Source organism: Poecilia latipinna, unplaced genomic scaffold (genome assembly GCF_001443285.1).
Source record: "Poecilia latipinna isolate Pla-1442-1.1 unplaced genomic scaffold, P_latipinna-1.0 Scaffold2209, whole genome shotgun sequence".
NCBI lineage: Eukaryota > Metazoa > Chordata > Actinopteri > Cyprinodontiformes > Poeciliidae > Poecilia > Poecilia latipinna.
This window is the reverse complement of record NW_015114825.1, coordinates 54,285-72,367: the sequence shown is the minus strand read 5'-3', so window position 1 is coordinate 72,367 and position 18,083 is coordinate 54,285. Positions and strand designations below refer to the sequence as shown.

Here is an 18,083-nt window from a genome sequence, read left to right as displayed (position 1 = left end):
TGTTGCTCACTGTTGCTTTACTTAAGCTGGAGCAGTGGACAGCTCTTAAAAAATAATTTTAGAATTTAGATATGTCCAATACAAATATATGTTCAAATTTTATCACAATTTGCTTTAGAGTTCTTTTTTTTTTACTTTGGGTAAAGAAAAAAAAGTGTGAGCACCAAGGTGTCACAGATGAACACTAGGTGGCACTAGAGCACCTGGCTGCTTGACCCAAGGACAAAAAGTGCCCTTTTGAAATCTTTTTTTAGTTTTTTTTTGTTGTTGTTGTTGCAGTGAAGTGTGTGGCCTGTGATAAATCTCACACTACCAAGTCAGTCAGCTGTTTCAAGTTATGACAGAGTATTACTAATTAATAAAATAAAATAAAATTACAAGAATAAATTCAGAATAAAGTTGTAATATTATGAAAATAAACTCATATGGGAATAAAGTTGTAATAATTCAAGACTGAAGTTGCAATATTACCAGAATAAAGTCTATAGAGTATTATGACTTTATTCTCACAAGACTACAACTTTATTCTTGCATCATTGACTTTCTCACACTTTTATTTATTTATATATATATATCTCCATTCCACACCCTCTTTCCGTTGCTGTTCTTTCCTCTCTTTCTGTTTCCTGTTCCTGTTGCAGATGCAACCTGCAGTAACCGCAGCCACCACCAGATGGTGCTGCCGCCCAGTTCATGGTGAGTCCCAGCTGAACACAGCATGTCCCGGGCCTCTTCTTTACCCTTATGCAAATGATCGGTCTCGCCTGCTTCCATTTTGTCTGACCAGTGTCCCCGTTACACACACACACACACACACACACACACACACACACCCTGCTTTGTGCGACCCCCATGAGAATCTGCGCCTCCTCTAAACAATGGCTCCCCAAAGCACCGGTGTGTGTGTATCAGAGCTGTCACATCCAGACAGCAGAGGACGAGAATGTGGTTGGGCAAGGAGAGCAGATGGATTGACGGACTGTTCCCATCAGTGTGCAAACACACCGACACACACTCCGGCCCGGAGAGCAGCTGTTGTACCCTTCCGCCCCCCTTCTTCCTTTCTTCTTCTTCTTCTTTCTCCTGGATGAGATGCATTTCGCAGTCAGCCCAGGAGCTGAGAGGTAAACAGTGGGGCTAATTGCTTTGACATACTGCTCTTTGTTTTGGCCTCCTGGTGCTAATCAAGCACTCGCCTAATAAGTCTGCCTGGCAAGCATAAAAAACACACACACACACACACACACACACACACACCATCTCCGCGTCCTCGGACAAAGCCCGACTGCGTAACAAAGTGTCGCACTCATATTTGCAAAGGGTTCGTGTTTGCTCATCACTCAGAGTTCCCACACACTGCTGTTGAGACTGGACACACACACACACACACACACTTCGCTCAGGTGTGAATCTATTTATCCTCATTAACAAGCCTCTCCCCAAAGTCAGCCAATTAACACGCGCCTCCTAATGAAGCCATTAGCTGTCAGATGAGGTAGAGGCAGCGCTTGTCATCGGTCCACACTGTGTGAATGCGTGTGTGCGCGTGCGTTTGGCGTGTGTGTGTGTTGCTAATAAAAGCGAGGAAATTAATGGAGTGAGCGCGTGTGATAATGAGTTCATGTGGAACAAGCAGGACGAGCAGTGATCAGCCCTCTGTTTCAAATGAAGATATCAGACACAGTGATTTACTCACTCTGAGCCACAACAAACAGACCCGTCTCCCTCTTCTTCGTGTGTGTGTAGGTGCGTGTGTGCGTGTGTGTGTGTGTGTGTGTGTGTGTGTGTGTGTGTGTGTGTGTGTGTGTGTGTGTTGGGGGGTTAACAGACGTGCTGGCAGTCTGGGCGACAGATCTCCTCTAAACACGCTAGTTAGATATACGACCTCTTAATTTGCGGGCGTGCAGCCGTGTGTGTCCACCTAACATCAGAGCGGAGCGCGCAGCCTCAGAAGAACAAACTGTAGTTGTCACTTCGCGTTCCTTAATGGAGCAATCACGATGCGCGCGCACGACAGAGGCGGCGGCGCGTGGCTTTAACAGTTACAGTGATTGCCACGGCCACAGCAGAGAGAAGAGATGAGACTACAGAGACACTTCTTCTTCTTCTGACAAGTTTGCAAGTTTTATGCGTCACTGGAAAGTGTAAGAAATACAGAGTCTCGCAAAAGCCTTCATAGCCCTTAAAGGGGCAGTGTCATGTAAACTTTATCGAGCGTTACATCATGTTATATTCTATTCCCTCATCAGAAACATACCTGGAATGTTGAGAAACCTTTTAGTTTTCCGTTCCAGCCATTCTGGTTTATAAAAACCAACTGGTTTCACCAAACGCCACCATGGTGAAACCAGGAGCCTTTTACACAAACATTATCCTCCAGACTAGCGGCGGCAGCAATTAGCAAACACCTGGTGGAACTGCGTATCTGCTGAGATCCTAAGAAGAAATAAAAGGCTTAGCGGAGGAATATTGTTCTGAAGACGTGCTGAAGGTGGAGTGCAGGACAGAGCAGGAGCTTCTTAAAGAGACAGAGGCCCAATTTAAAGGCGCTAAATTGTGATGATTTAAGTCATGTTTAATAAATCCAATTTATCAAACTTTTTTTTTTTCAAACAAAATTAGAAATATGTTAAAAGGTGCAAATAAGCTAGTAATTAAAATAGATTTTGAACCGGGTGAAGCTAAAACTGCCACACCATCCATATGTTGAAACAAGGTGGTGGCAGCATTATGGTATGGGGACAGGAAAGCTGGCCATAGTTGACAAGAAGACGACACATGTTTATCCTGTAGGAAAACTCTGCAATGTCCTAGTCCAAGTCCTGATTAAATTGGGAATTTGGAACAAAAAAAAAGAAAGAAAGAAAAAAGAAGATCCAAAGATGCTCTCCATTCAATCTGGAAAGAAGAACGGGCGAAAATAAAAGTTTTTACAGGCTTGTAAACAAATAAAAATAAAGTAAATCTCTACCCTTCCACTTCACATTTATGAATTACTTTCACTTTTTTTTTATTATATACGATCCCAATAAGGTGCATAGCAGTTGGTGAGGTGATAAAATCTGAAAAAATTCAAGGGTGTGAATACTTTTTACAGAGCTGTGAAGCTGCAGAGTCAGAGAAACTCCACGAAGGACATGAAAACTTGCACTTAGGAACCGATTTCTGCCGATTTTATTCATCTGTCTGTTTCGGTTTGATTTCTATCTGCTCTCCTCTGAATTTCTCTGACCTTACAGCTGCTCTGCCCCCGTCAAAAGATGCCAACCGAGGACATGAGATTGATTTTCAGCTTCACCATTAATCCTGTTGCACAGCTCTCTCTCTCTCTCTCTCTCTCTCTCTCTGTTTCTCTTTCTCCCTCCTCTCATTCACGCTGCTTCCTTTCCTCCTGTCTTTTCAGCTTCACTTGATTCAGAGCCAAGTCTCTGCTGATGCATTATAAATACAAAGAAACAGCCCCTCTGCCCTCAGGTCAGTTACCAAGTTTGGTGTTTTTCACCATGAAGCTGATTTCAGTTTCTGCATGATTAAAAAAGAAATAGAAGAAGTAAAATAAAGAGCACAGGCGGTTTGAAAACGTGCTGAATAAGTGAACTCATCACGCTTTGCAACAAGTGTGAAGGGCTCCACCGAAACTGTTGCATTCGCACTGTTTAAATATGTATTTTGAAATAAATCCATCACTCCCAATTAAATTGAAGGCGTCATGTTTTCACTCCGGTTGAATTGAGGGAAAACAGGGATTTCTTCACTGGCTTCGCCTCCTCGCTCCATTGAAAGTGCTCTGATTTCTGGAGTTGAGCTTGGAGAGCCGATGCTGTTTGATGTGTAACAGCTGAGCTTCTCCAGACGGGTTGTTTTCCTAACGCATGATGTAAGATTTATTCTTCGGTGCATGAAACGGTTTTTGTACAAGAATAAATAAAGCAGCTCAGCGTATTGGAAAGATTTGGAAAAAGAAAACAAAATGCTGTAAAACTTTAGATTTCTCTAGGAACTATCTTTCAAATTGTTCAAAATCATGATAATACTTCTTTAAAGTATTTTCTAGATAGATATTTAGCCTAAATTCTGTCCAAGAATAGAACAAAAATAATTCAAAGGAAAAAAAAAACCCAGAAAAACACATAAAGGTCAGAAGTTTTATAACATATCAAACTTGTGTACAAAGTATCAGTATTGGTATCGGTACTGGTCATATGCTTCCTATATTTACTTGATCAATACCAAAATATGCAGTATAATATCACACATCTCTAGTGAACATGACGGCTCGAAGTAGAAGTGTTAGGAACTGGTATAAGAACATGGTGTCACACAGTAAACCGCTCGGTAGGAAACGAGTTCACACCGAAATGTTTAGTATGCTGGAGAACACCGCGGCTGAAAGCTGGTAAACCAGCAGCGTGGACTCACAGCCCGACTGCCGCTCTCTGTCCTGCGCTGACAGGTGGGCGGCGGCTGCCCTGATGGACAAGAAACACGTCCATTTGGATTGTGGGAAATGAAGTGAATTGTCACGAGAAATGTCAAAAAACAGTACACCTGACTATGAAATCTCGACTGTTTGTACAAACAATCCTCACAGCTCACAGAGTACGCAAAGTACGCTAGTAGAAAAAGCTCACAACTAATATAAAGTTGTTGTTTTTTTTTTTGTGTGTGTGTGTTTTTTTTTTTTTACATCTATAAGGAGTTAGAAGCTCTTGGGAGCCCCCTGGTGGCCTGGAGACCCTAAGCAGTCCACTTATGCCTCTAGTCGTCTGTAGAAGCGACAAATAGAAATAGACAAGTTTGAATTTATCTTTGCTTTTTTTGTGCCTTTTGGTAATCAGTGCATCCTATTTAATTCTTTATAGTTTGTCGTTTTGCTTTGTTGCTCTTTTTTTGTACATAAGTAATGTTTCACACTAATATAGAAGAGAACTCAGCTGAAGCACATTTGGTTTTGAGAGAGCGCATATGAATGTGTATGAAAACACATTTATGACTGGCTGATCACAGACAGTTTTCTCTAACAACCTCCCAGCTGTCTCTCCCAGTTAGTTTTTATTTTATTTTTTGGAGCTGCTGCTCTTCAGCAAACTGACTCCAGCTCCGCGCTTCTCTCTCCCGTGTAATTAAATAGAAACAGGACGTTGTTTTGTCCTTTCTCTGACCCCCTACTTTGCCAATTTCACTGTAAACATCACAGTTAGCCGTGTGTCCCGCTAGCCATCCTTGAGATCCTGTTACATCTAAAAAAAAGGAAAAGAAAAAAAAGCTGTAGGTCAAACGTTTTCGGGGAAAAAAGGACATTTGTGAACATTTATATAGATATAAACATTCGCAGCAGCGCGCTTCAATAAGATGTAATCACCGTAAACACCTCTGGCTCTCTGCTGCTCCTGTCCTTGTCTGATCATCAGTCACTTAACATCTGATTCAGGCTCAATTATCTGCTGGAGAGCAGCGCTGAGTCACACAACTTAAAGAGTTTTGACAAACAAACAAACAAACAAAAAAAAACAGAAAAATTAGCTGAAGGTTATCGTTTGACGCCTCTGAAGTGTGCTTTCATCTTTCACCTGTTTCTTGTTTTCCTCACGGATCTCTCGAGTCAATCTTTTTTCTCTCTCTCTCTCAACCCAACTGGTGAATAATTCACACAGAGCGGACTGGTTACTTTTTAAAATAATAATAATAATAATGTTTCGATTATTCTTTTTATTTCTCTTTCTGGAAGAGGCTGAAGGGACGCTGCGGTCCACCCCGCCCCCCGGAACCTTGGCTCGGTGCTGCTCGTTTCTTCGGTTCTGCCTCCTCTCCCTCTTCCAGGGTCATGTTGTTTCGGGTTCGCCTCCTCCTCCGTCCACACCCCGAGAAATCCAGGATTATTTCAAACTAAAACAGATGGATGGAATCAATCAGCCATGCTTTTACTTTTCTCTTCTTCTACATAACCGCCCTCTTTCACCTCCACCCTCACCCTCTTTCTCTTTCTCTCTCTCTTTCTCTCTCTCTATCTCCCCCGCCCCCTCTCCTCTCCTCTCCTCTCAGGGCTGCAGACTGAGGAGATGCATAAATTCAGACGCATTAGTATTCCAGTCAGGCTCTCCATTTCAAGGCAAGGCCTAGCACCCTTCCGCCTTTCCTCCTCTCCTCTCCTCTCCTCTCCTCTCCTTCTTTCACCTCCTCCTCATCTCCTCCCCTCCGGATCTATTTTTGAATGATTTAAACAGTCCCGCATCCACTGGGGTCGACTTCTTCTTCCCAACGCCATCCCTGAATTATTTTTAGTCGCGGCATCTTTATTTATTTATCTATTTATGGAGATTTTTTTTTTTGTCTTGTCTGTTTCGCCCTTGCACGGCCAATTATATACACAGCTGTAGTCTTTGAAATGAGATTCATCTGCTTCTGATTGTGTGTGTGTGTGTGTGTGTGTGTGTGTGTGTGTGTGTGTGTGTGTGTGTGTGTGTGTGTGTCATTGTGTTTTTTGCTGTCAGGCCCAGCAGCCCGGGCGATAAATCACGCATGTCTGATGGAGCAGGGCAGAGGGCCTGGACAATAAGGTTTCAGCGGAGCTGTAAGAGAGGAGCGAGTGAGATTTGGCTGTGACAGACCGAGGTCCCACGCGAAATGTTACAGCTGTTCGTCACGTGAAGGCTTTACCTTTTCACACGCAGGAGGCTTAAAGGGTGTGTGTGTGTGTGTGTGTGTGTGTGTGTGTGTGTGTAGGAACATGTGGGCTGGATTGAGCTGGATTAGATCACAATGACCACATCATTTGGGAACAAGTTGATTTGTTTCATTTGAAATTTTTGTTATTTTTGTGGCGTACTTTTTGCTTAATTGCTTTTATTATTATATATTACTTTCTAATAAAAAATATTTAATTATATTATATTTGATCAAATATTTTTTTAAATAGAAAAAACCCCAGTTTTTTTCATAATCAAACAGCAGCAATAATAATAATAATAATAATAATAATAATAATGAGGATGATAATTTTTTTTCCAACATCTGTGACGTTCTAAATAATAAAAAAAATCGTAAAGATACTCCTGTACTGATTGCATACTATAAATAAAAAAACTACTCCTAGCAATAAAATAAAAATAATAATAATAATAATAGTAATAATAATATTTCTGTAACAGGTTTTAAATTCGGAATAAATGCTGAATTTCATGGTTTAAAAATAGAAAAAGCCACTTTGATTTTATCCTCGAAATAATACATAAATACAACAATAAATAGTAAAAGTTGACAGCGTTCTGTGAGCAAAGCAATTATTTTCCTCTGATTGTTGCCCGTAAATATAAATGTAGCCTCGTGATTATTACATGATGAGAATTAAGATGATAAGTTATTATTTTTAAACTTATCCTGGGAAGCAATGGGGGCATGAGCTGCGACGCAACCTTTAATAATAATAATAATAATAATAATAATAATAATAATAATAATTCCTTAGACATCCAATTTTCCTTTAGACAGTAAACAATTGTACCAGGAAATTGTTTATTACAACATACATTGTTTATTTCAAAACATAATACAAGCTTTATACTGAAAATAAATAATTACTCGAGCTGTCATCGAAATTTTGGAATAAAAGCGCCCAAACTGTTCCATCTTACTGAAAATAGGCTGGGTGATTTTCTGTTTTTTCTTCTTCTTCTTCTTTCTTTGCTTTTTTTATTATTTCTTTCAAAAACATTGCTAATTAAGTGCATGAATAAACTAACAATAATTTGCTTAAATTAATGACTCGAAAAGTGTAGATATATATATATATATAAAACTGTACAATATCGGAGAAAAATACTGAACCGAGTATAACAGGAGTATTGGAGATTATAAAAAATTTTGGGATACTGATCGTACAGTAAAATTATAGGCAGGTGTACAGCGTCGTTAAGCCCCCTCCCCAAACCCCCACACCCATGTTTCTGAATTATCCCCGGCTCTGTTTGTCTCCAGAGTCCACACACAGTTTCTATGGTCAGAATAAAGGAAAACAAAAACAAAAACAAAACAACGAATTCAAAAATAGGCGAGAATGTGAGGGAGAGGCGAAAATTAAGAAAGTAATAACCCTCCAAGTGCTTTTATGTTGCAGAATCACTACATCTGATATAATGTTTGCATATGGGAAAAAAAACAACAACATAATTACAGATTTGTTGTAAAACAGAAATAGCAACCAAAAAAAACCGTTAACTGATTTTTTTGTTTGTTTTTTAGTTTGAAGCCACTGATCATCCAAATAAAACAGCATGTGTGTGAGTGTGTGTGCGTGTGTGTGTGTGTGTGGAGGGGGGCGGGGGGGACCCCAACAAGTCAAAAATAAGACATCAGTTCCCATGTTAGCAATTATTATAGAGCTGATGGGAAATGGTGACACAAACCAAAGGCGCTGGCAGGTATATAATTAGGCACATTTTTGTATTTATATCCGTGATGGAGGAAAAAAAAAAGAGAAAGAAACAAAGCGAAGCTCCAAAAGGATCTGAAATGTGATGTAATAATGCCCTCGTGACAGTTAGAAAAAAAGGACGAAGGCTTGAGCGGGTTTCTCTGTTCTTCTTATTGGGATTCAGTGCTGGCGGCAGCGGCGGGAGTCTGTACCGGGACAGGCGGCGGAGGCTGGAAGCCGGAAGCCGGTCCACCACCCTGTAGCGCGCTCGCGTCCCTTCGCTCCAGAGTCCATAACCGGGCGGGTCCTCCTCCTCCTCCTCGCGCGGTCAGAGATCGTGGCACGAGGACGTGTCCCCCGCGCTCCCGCTGTGCGAATAGGGTCCCTCGTGCGGCGGCGGCGGCGGCTCCCCGGGCGGCGTCATCCGTTTCTCCTTTTGCCTCCGGTTGCAGAACCACACGCGCACCACCTCCTTCTCCAGCTGCAGCGAGTCCGCGAGCGACGTGATCTCCTGCGCGGACGGCTTGGGACACTTGAGGAAGTGGGTCTCCAGGACCCCCTTCACGCTCACCTCGATGGACGTCCTCTTCTTCCTCTTCCTCCCCTGAGCTGCGATCTTGTCTATGCTGCTGGAGCTGCCAGTGGACGAGTCCGCCTCCTCCAGCCACTTGTTCAGCAGCGGCTTTAGTTTGCACATGTTCTTAAAGCTCAACTGCAGGGCCTCGAACCTGCAGATGGTGGTCTGGGAAAACACGTTGCCGTAGAGCGTGCCCAGGGCCAGACCCACGTCCGCCTGGGTGAAGCCCAGCTTGATTCTCCTCTGCTTGAACTGCTTGGCAAAGTGCTCCAGCTCGTCCGAGGTCGGCGTCTCCTCGTCCGAGTGGTCGTGGCAGTGGTGCCCGCCGAGGTCGCTGTGCTCGGGGCTGAGCGTGTCCCTGAGGCCCGGGTGCATGCCTTGGCCCTGCGGGTTGGCCGGCGGCGTGAGGCCGCCGTGGTCCAGCATGCCGTTGACGGTGAAGCCCGTCTGGGAGTAGATGTTGATCTGCTGCCCGCTGGTGATGGAGGAGTTGTGGGACACCGGGGTGCCCCAGGCTCCCGGGTGGCTCCCGTGGTTGTTGTGGTGAGGGGAGTGATGCGCGACGTGCGGGGAGCGGTGATGGATGATGCCGAGCTGCAGGTCCTCTCTGCCGGGCTTCACGTCCTGCTGCTCCATAGAGGACCAGGGGCTGCCCTCCGACAGGCTGCTCGCCCACTGGTGCCCGAGGGGGTGCCCGTTGCTCTGGACGCTCTGCAGGTAGTCGCTTTGGAGCAGCTTCTGGTGGCCTCTGTAGGGGCTCGCGGGCTGCATGGCCTGGCTGTCCGCGTGGATCATGGAGCTGGGGCTGAGCAGGGTGTAGGGGCTGGAGGCAGCTGTGGCCATGCTGGCTGCTGAACCCCACTAATGCTACTGAATGGAGGCAGCGGTTCAGCCTCTGACATCTCCCTCTCTCCGGAGCCCCGTCTGCAGCTTGGCACTGACTGACAGCTTCCGCCGCCACTCACGCGCCGACGGCCGACGCGCCTCCGCCAATGACGTGCCGCGAGACTCGCCGAGCCTCCGCCTTCTGGAAGCGGAGCTCGGGTTACCACGGAGGCAGTCGGACCGGAAGTGGTGTCGTACAGCACCGGTCGACTGGGTCTGGCTGCGGAGTGATGGGAGCGTGGAGCGCAGTTCCTGTTTATTAATTAAAGTTTCCAACTGATTTACGCGCGCCTTTATTGCTGCTCCCGTCACCCTTGAGCGCGTGCGAAGAAAGGGATTAAAGCGCAACGGCATTTCTTAGACGTGCCAGCACTTAAATTAGAGGGATACAATCAAACTAAGAGCAGTTCTCACTGGTAATTATTAACTTAACAAGGGAAAGGAATGGTCAGGTGTTTGGCGGAAAGTCGCGTTTTTACGCATTCTTTTACGCACAGGTCATTTGAAAACATTTGTCACTTTGGCGAGAGGAAAAACTACAAAAGCAAATTGCATAAAATATAATTCTCAATTTAATATTGAGAAATTAAACCTCAATGTTCATGAGATTTAATTTCTCGAGAATATTAAATCATTTCTGCTCGTTTTTGCAAATAAAAACATACAAAGTGTGGAGTGTAGATTTTTTTTTAATACAGCCCCTTTTACTCTAACACCACTGAATAAAAGTCACCTTTTGTACACAATGTGACGATGAAGGCAAAAGCAGAATTGGGTTAATAACTTGACCCTTATTTTAAAGAGTGAAAGGAAAAGGTAGGACACTATTGCTCGTCTAGCGTGCTGACAGACAAATAAGAGTATTGATCAAAAAGGCAGTCAATGATAAAACTCTGAAGAAGATTCAGAGATCCACAGAATCTGTCAGAAGAGTCATCCTGATCAAAGCGTCCTGACTGTAAAACATGGTGGTAGTGGCATCATGCTGTGGGGAGGCTGTTCTTCCTTAGGGACAGTGAGAGCTGAAGGGGAAACAAATGGAGTCGAGCACAAAATCGTCTGTGCAGACTCGACACTGTGGCTAATATTCACCTTCCAGCAGCACAAATTTCTTAAATACAGCCAAAGCTGCCAGTTTGGATCAAAAAAAAAATATGAATCCGTTAGAAGGGACCAGTTAAATCCTGGTTGAGATCCAATTTAAGACTCCTTGGCAATCTTTCAAATATGTATGTTTACAGACACTTTTCATCCAACATGATGGCCGCGTTGCAGAGGAGACTGGGCATTAATGTCGGTCTCTAAAAGCCGGTGTACCCCCAGAAGACTTGCAGCTGTAATTACAGTGAAAAGCGGTTCCACGTAGCAATCAAAGCCCCACGAGCACAAACACTGTTCCTGAAAAACATCCATTTGTGAAGCAATTCTGTAGGACACCAGTCACATAAAGAAGAGATTTATATCACTGAGCTCCGATCAGTAACAGCATTTAATCTAGTTTCAAATTGTATTGATATTTGTTGATGCTCTCATTGAAGACATTGAAAACAATCCCGACAAAAACTGCAGCGAGTTAAAAAAAAAAAAAAAAAACAGAATCGGAATTTATAGTGACAACGATAAATAATAATAATAAAAAATCTTATCACGATAAAAGACAGTTCCGTAGCTGCATTCAGCGATCGCCACGTAAAGAATTCAGCAAGTTGTAGTCACTTAAGCTAAGTCCCTCGCAGTTATTATGCATCACTTTTGCATATCTCCCAGCTAATACAGCTGCGTGATTGTATTTGCCATTAGCGGGCTGCGTCACCGTCCCCCTTATTGGTTTGAAATTCCATTAAACATATTGCTCCAGCTCCCAGGTTTAAGCTTGATTTAAATTTGCATACATTTTCATACATTTAGAAGAAATAAAAAGAAGGCTGCAGCAGCCACCAGAAAGTCATTAGAAGAGCGGAGAGAGGCACAAGCTGCGCAGACGGAGAACCGAGGCTGAGACGGGGGGGGGGAGAGAGAAGAGGCCGGAGCAGGTGAGCTGGCTGACCGGGGCGGGAGTGCAGGCCGGCCCGCTGGAGGGAGGACGGGGCCTCGGAGTGACAGAGGGAGAGAGGAGGATGAATAATGCAGCCTGTAACCTTGTCCAAGTAGATGGGTGGGAAATTAAAAAGAAAAGAAAGAAAGAAAATCGTATGGATATGTTTGTTTTGTTCCTGGTCTAATTCCTGCGTGGAGCTGCGCCTGAATTCTTTATAGCCATTCTCTTTGAATTTCGGCTAAAAGTGGATGAATATTTGATGTGAAAGGCGATGTTGTTCCACTGGCCTAGATTTGGTGAGCCGGGTTGCTTCGTTTGGATCGTTATGGGATGAAAAAAAAGGAGGAGGAGGAGGAGAAGAAGAAGAAGTGGCGGCGTTTGTTGTAAACTTGCACCACAACTGATGGCAGTAGTTTCTCAATAAGGGACCCACATTTTCATGTCATATGAAATGACACGCCTCAGCGAATTGAGTTTTGAAAATGGATTAAAATATACACGCACTAAATCATTTGATCTAAACTGCTCAAATTAGACATTTCAATACGGAAGAATTAGGGAAGGGATCACATATTTGCGTCTTTTATTTCCCAAATATAAATTTGCCTGTTTGCTGTGGCGCATAAAGCAGGACTTGGATTAAGAGAGAAAGAGTGAGAGGGAGAGAGAGAAACAGAGAGAGGGGGGTTGTTTCGCTCTCCATAGTCTAAGTTTCTAAGTGTAACAGATGCTTCTCTAGAAACGCTCCTTGTGCCGACTCCCTTTTATTCGCGTCGACATTTTTCTGCCGCCGAGCGCGTTTCCATAGCGAGGCGAATAAAAGGCAAATCCCCGCTCCGCGCCTCCAATAAAGGGCCCATTCACAGATAACCCGAGCCAGCCCCGCTACACTTGCAGCCTCCTCTCCATACAAGGTGCACATTACTGGCGAACAACTGAAACTAATGAGCTATCATTTCTTTAATTTCGCCTTTGTGGAGACGCTTGTTCGCGCTTGTTTATCACGTTTTTTTGTTTGTGTTTGTTTGGCGGCTGAGGGTGAATTTTTAAACGATTGTCTTGTGACTCTGGCGGTTTGCAGATTATTTGCAGGAGGGGAGGGGAGAAAATAAACGGATCAGTCAGCAGTAAACTACGGGTGTTCGTCTAAAAATAAGGGGCGAGATCAGATCTGTTAATGCAGCAAATATGCTAGCTTAACCGCAACGATATGCGTTGAACAATTTGGATACGGTTTCATTTGGGCAGATTCTAATCAGTATTTCTCAGCTAAGCTCAACAGTGAAAATACTTTTAAATGAAATTAAATTCTAACAAGTTTTAAAACAATTACTTTACAGATTAATTCACGTGCAAGCTAAAAGCCATTATTGAGCTAATTTGACTAAAATTAAGTTCTGTTTTATTTTCTTTACCCATTTCAGTATTAGTAATTGAAAAATACAAAACAAATAAATAATAATAATAATAATAATAATAATAATAAAATCAAGCAACAACTCTGAAGCAACAAAATCACAGTTGAGTAAAACCAATTAAAGCTGACTATGGACGTGCGTCAGTTTAATTCACACCACAGAGCGCTACATTGAACCCTCCGGCTTCAGTAGTTTGTTTTGTTTTCCTAAAATCCTGTTTAAAAATAACCAATATAAAAAAAATAAGTATCTTGGGACTGCCATATTAAATGTTACTCAATAAGTAACAAACTTTTAAAATCTTTTTTTTATTATTTTTCAGGAGTCCAAACTGCTGGCTAGTTTGACATTAGCATTAGCGCTGTCGCTAACTCGACTAAAGCTCGACACAGACTTAAATTCTCGGTCCAACGCAGAAACTTTCTCAACCACAAGTCTAATGACGGTTCTCAGCTGTTGCTGACTTGATGAATTCATTACTAAAATGAACACATTAGCCTCACTGTTCTCCGCGGGAGACCGCTCGACGAAATGGGCTAACGGCTGATTGACACTTTATTTTAATTCTAATCAAAATGGGTCGGTGGTTAATGTCAAATTTCAACCATCTTTGAATATTATATTTAAAACCTAATGTGCTTGATTTAACTCAGCAATAAGTTAAATGGCTACTACAACTGTAAGAATTCATGTTTTAGCTAGTTTCGCTTTAGCATTAGAACTGTCATTAAGCTAGCTAAACCTGAACTCAAATTCTTGCCCCAATACAGAAACTTAAACTTAAAAAAAGTCTTAAAACAATTTTATTGCCATATTCATCTGTAATAAAATCAACATAAACATAAAACACTCAGAACAAGACTAGAGGATAAGAGTAGCAGCTGATAGAACCGCTATCTTTAGTTGGGATTCGTTACTATAATGACTGAAACATAGTTATTACTGATATTCTTTTCTAAAAAGTAAAAAAAAAAAAAACTGTAGTAGTTAATATTTAATACCCTCTGCTTTTTACAGAGTGAGACTCAATGCTACCAGCTTTTTAATTAATACTTCAATTAACATGATAAAGATTAATTAGAGCTCTAGATTAATTGTTTCACCATAATTATTAAGTAATTTTTTAGCATTTGTCAAGTTAAATTGCCTCTTGGCTGCAGCTCTTTTATATTCTGTCAGGAAATTTAAATGACTAAGCCCAGACCTTAAGAAAACCTCACATATAGTAAAAAAAGGTAAACATGAGAATGTTTGCTCTCATGTTTACCTTTGAGAAGTTTGTTCTCTGAGGAACAAACTTCCAGGGTTCCAGGGTTTGTTCCTCTGAGAATCCACACCGAGTTTCAGCTTTGTTATCATTTCCCCCTCCCTCTTCTTTTTGAATTAAGATTAAAATGAGTTGTTTATTACAAAAATTGAAGCGTGTCTGAATTCGACTGGGCGTTTTGTGCTCCATTTGGCTTTTTTTGGTTTTGATGTTCCACCCTGCAGCTTCCAGCTCTGTGCTGCGGCTCCCAGATAAATCAGGCTTTAGTCTGCTATTGAGAGTGCCTTGGGCCTCGGGGCGGGACCTGTCACTTTCAGTGTCGTGACCTTTCCTAGAAACTTTTCCCCAAGGAGCCTAAAATCTGCCCCATGCTGCCAACAGAGCAAGGCCACGTATTTATTTATTTATTCACATACATTGGACACAAAGGATATTCTAATTGCTATTCTTTTTTTTCCCCCTGACCCACAGCGAGTAAACTGGAAAAACAGCAAAAAACAAAACAAAAATACGTAGATATTTTGTTTTTGTCTGCTCTTTTGAAAATGGAAAAAGAAAGAAAGAAAAAAGAAGGGGCGCCTTTGTCATCTCTCAGTCTGAACTAAGTTGTTCTGCAGGCTGCCAGACAGAAAAATCGATACTCCCATTAACCCGTGACGTCGCTAATAAAGGACAGCTCCAGCATGTCCAGACAGGATGAGCCCCGGCCTCACGTCGCTCTCTGTGACAAGCTGTTTGTTTTTGTGATTAGCCCGATTCTAAAACGTCGTTTCAAAGTGTTGAGGAACGAAGTGTCGAACACAAAAGTCCCATCTGCTCCCTTTTTATGCGCGCGTGCATCTATAAGTCTGTGCGTCCGTCCGAGGCCGTGAGGGGTCGGCTGGACTGACCAGAGAGTGACTGTGCTGCGGCTGTATAATGTATGAGAGCGGGCTGCGTTTGTTTACTCTGCACTGCCACGCTCTGCAGGCTTTGTAGAGCTTAGACGCGTGTGTGGATGTGCGTAGGATTTTACACACATCCAGTTTCAGTCACTTATAGTCACGAAGAGACGAATGTGCACAACTTTCACTTCTATCGTTTGAGGCATTTCCTTTAATTTTCCATTTTTCTGCTCTTTTATATGATGATGTGTTAGAAAATTTGACGTACTTCTGAGGGAAGGTTTAAGTAATGCTATTACTTAATAAAGACCAGATACATAAAATATTACTTATACAGGGAGCATTTTCTTCAGCATAGCAGGATTTAGGTCTGAAGGTACTTTTTTTTTTTTACCTACCTACTTTAAAAACAAAAGTTTTGCTTGTTTGTGAATGAAACAAATGGGGTTTTGCAGAAGGATAAAAGTTTAAAAAAACAATTAAAAGAAACAAAAAAATTAAAGGCAAAACAGAAAAATTGATTAAAACAGAAAAAGTAAGTGAACATTAAAGATAAAAGGAAATGACAAAACAGCAAAACCAAAGAAAAACTAAATAAAACCTCTTAAAATGAAGACAGCAGAACTAAAACAGTCAGAAATAAAATACAACGAAAAAGCCAAAATACACGATAGAAAATAGAACATGAAAAGAAATGAAAATAGTAAGAAAACATAAAAATAAAACCCACAGGAAAATAATCTTTAATAAACGTGACGTTTGCCGTACATATTCCAAACGAGGAGAAATGTCTGCCTGAAAATTTTGTCACCTTTTAAAGTTAGAATTAAAAACTAAAGTTTTAAATACTTCATAACCCAAAGACAAATTACATAAGGTGATAATACAATAATATTAAAAAAGTTCTCATGATTTACATAGGCTTTACACCATAAAGCTTGCTGAGTTTTTTATTAGCTTGACCTGAAGGACGTCAGCCATTTTATCAAGCAGCATAAAAATAAAAAAAAAAACAACAACTCTACAGATAAAGTTTAGACACTCAAATTAAGCTCCTAAATTATACTGCCAGATTAGTTATTAAAACAGGCTGGGATTGAGTTGAAAAGCACCTTTTAGCCTTAATGTAATACACTTAGCGTTCCAGTTACAATGCAAATTCCAGCATCAAATTATTTTGGGGTTTTAAATGTTTTAAGAGAAAAGGTTGCAGGCGTCTCCGCAGAGTCTTTCCAGGTTTTACACTCAGAAAACAAAACCAAATGTTGGAAAAATGAAGTTGTTTTAATCTGTGAGGAACTGAAACACCTGAGAGTTGAGGGATATTCACTGCTGGTGTGTGTGTGTGTGTGTGTGCGTGTGTGTGTCTTTCACTGTGTTACAGGTGCTGCTGGCAGCAGAGGCTGGTGCTGTTACAGGGTCACAGAAAGGAGCCATGTTGGTTTTAACAAAAAAAAGGGACATAAAAGTTTACCATCTGTTAAACTTCAAACTGTCCACACAAACACAGAGCATCCTGCACAGAGATCACTGAAGAGGAAAAAATAAAAAATAAAAAATGTAGAGAAACATGACGTGTGCTCTTCAGCATCTCCACCCTCCTCCTCCTCTTTCTCTGCCGAGTTTGAGAAGAGCTGAGGCCTCCGATGGCACCTCGAAGCCAAATGAAGAAGAAAAAGAGGCCAAAGTTGTTGCAAAAACTTCCCACATGAAATTGGCTTTCCTCCTGTGGCTGCCTCCTGGAGAAATCTCGCTCAAAAGTCAAAAATGTGGTCGATGTTTAATGAATGGCCCCCGCGAGTTTCGTGCAGGATGTGAGCAAGTTCTCTGCCACTGCTAAACAACCAGCCGACATACTTTCCCCCTGTGGAGCACACAAACCCACCCATCCCCCCACCCCCCACCCCCACACACACACATGAACCGACAGGTCCCTCTGAAGGAGCAGGCAGAGCTGGCAGTTGCACATCTGCATTTCAAACACAGACTCTCTGGGATTCATTATTAATTAGCCTGCTGAGCCCTGGAGGACTGGTGATGCTGCCATCTCTCTCTCTCTTACACACACACACACACACACACACGCACACACACACACACACACACACACACACACGCAGAAAAACACACACAAAAAATGCTCACACACACACACACACACACACACACACACACCTCGTGACCCCTGTGCCCTCCTCTACACTTTAGAAAGTCCTCAGCTGAATACCGAGCTGTGCAAGAGCGTTGTTTTTCCTCCCACCCTCCAATCACGTCGCATCTTCCTAATGCCTGGTAAGGATGATGAATTACACCAGCAGCCTGCTTCTTAAGCCGCGTTATGTTCAATGTACAGCAGCAAGAGTCCACGGCGAGACGCGCCTCACGTCGGCGTCGCGAAACCTTCGGGTTTTCTGCCGTCTCGTCTCTTTGAAGCGGAATAAGTTGCGTTTTGTTTCGCCTCTAATTCGGGGCTGCGTCTCGGCGCGCACGCTCCCCCGGCCCCCGGGCACGCGTGAGGAGCGTCTCCGGGGGGGGGGGGGGGCCGGGGGGGGGGACCACAAAAAAAAAAAAAAAAAGGGGGGTGGGGGGGGGGGGGGGGGGGGG

General features: G+C 42.6%; 1 protein-coding gene and 2 long non-coding RNA genes across 4 annotated transcripts in view; 1 reads left to right on the top strand and 2 right to left on the bottom strand.

Moving 5' to 3' along the window:
- Positions 1–4,135: 4,135 nt before the first annotated feature.
- LOC106936748 (uncharacterized) lies at positions 4,136–6,836 on the bottom strand. 2 transcript variants are annotated; one of them, XR_001422203.1, is made up of 3 exons: positions 5,571–6,836; positions 5,363–5,470; positions 4,136–5,240 (listed from the first exon to the last, which is right to left on the bottom strand). It is a non-coding gene; the product is annotated as an uncharacterized LOC106936748 (long non-coding RNA). The 2 variants fall into 2 exon arrangements; XR_001422202.1 differs by having other exon boundaries at positions 5,363–6,836.
- Positions 6,837–8,251: 1,415 nt separating this feature from the next.
- LOC106936747 (POU domain, class 3, transcription factor 4) lies at positions 8,252–10,145 on the bottom strand. Its single transcript, XM_015017935.1, has one exon. The coding sequence runs from the start codon at positions 9,828–9,830 to the stop codon at positions 8,739–8,741; it is 1,092 nt and encodes a 363-aa protein (XP_014873421.1). The 5' UTR covers positions 9,831–10,145; the 3' UTR covers positions 8,252–8,738.
- Positions 10,146–10,557: 412 nt separating this feature from the next.
- LOC106936749 (uncharacterized) overlaps positions 10,558–18,083 on the top strand; it is a 14,274-nt gene continuing 6,748 nt past the window's right edge. Inside the window, exons 1-2 of the long non-coding RNA XR_001422204.1 lie at positions 10,558–11,905; positions 16,864–17,771. This is a non-coding gene — a long non-coding RNA (uncharacterized LOC106936749). The remainder of the gene's footprint in view (positions 11,906–16,863; positions 17,772–18,083) is intronic.

Excerpts from the sequence above, each read along its gene's own strand:
- LOC106936747 (XM_015017935.1), bottom strand. The coding sequence starts at position 9,830 with ATGGCCACAGCTGCCTCCAGCCCCTACACCCTGCTCAGCCCCAGCTCC.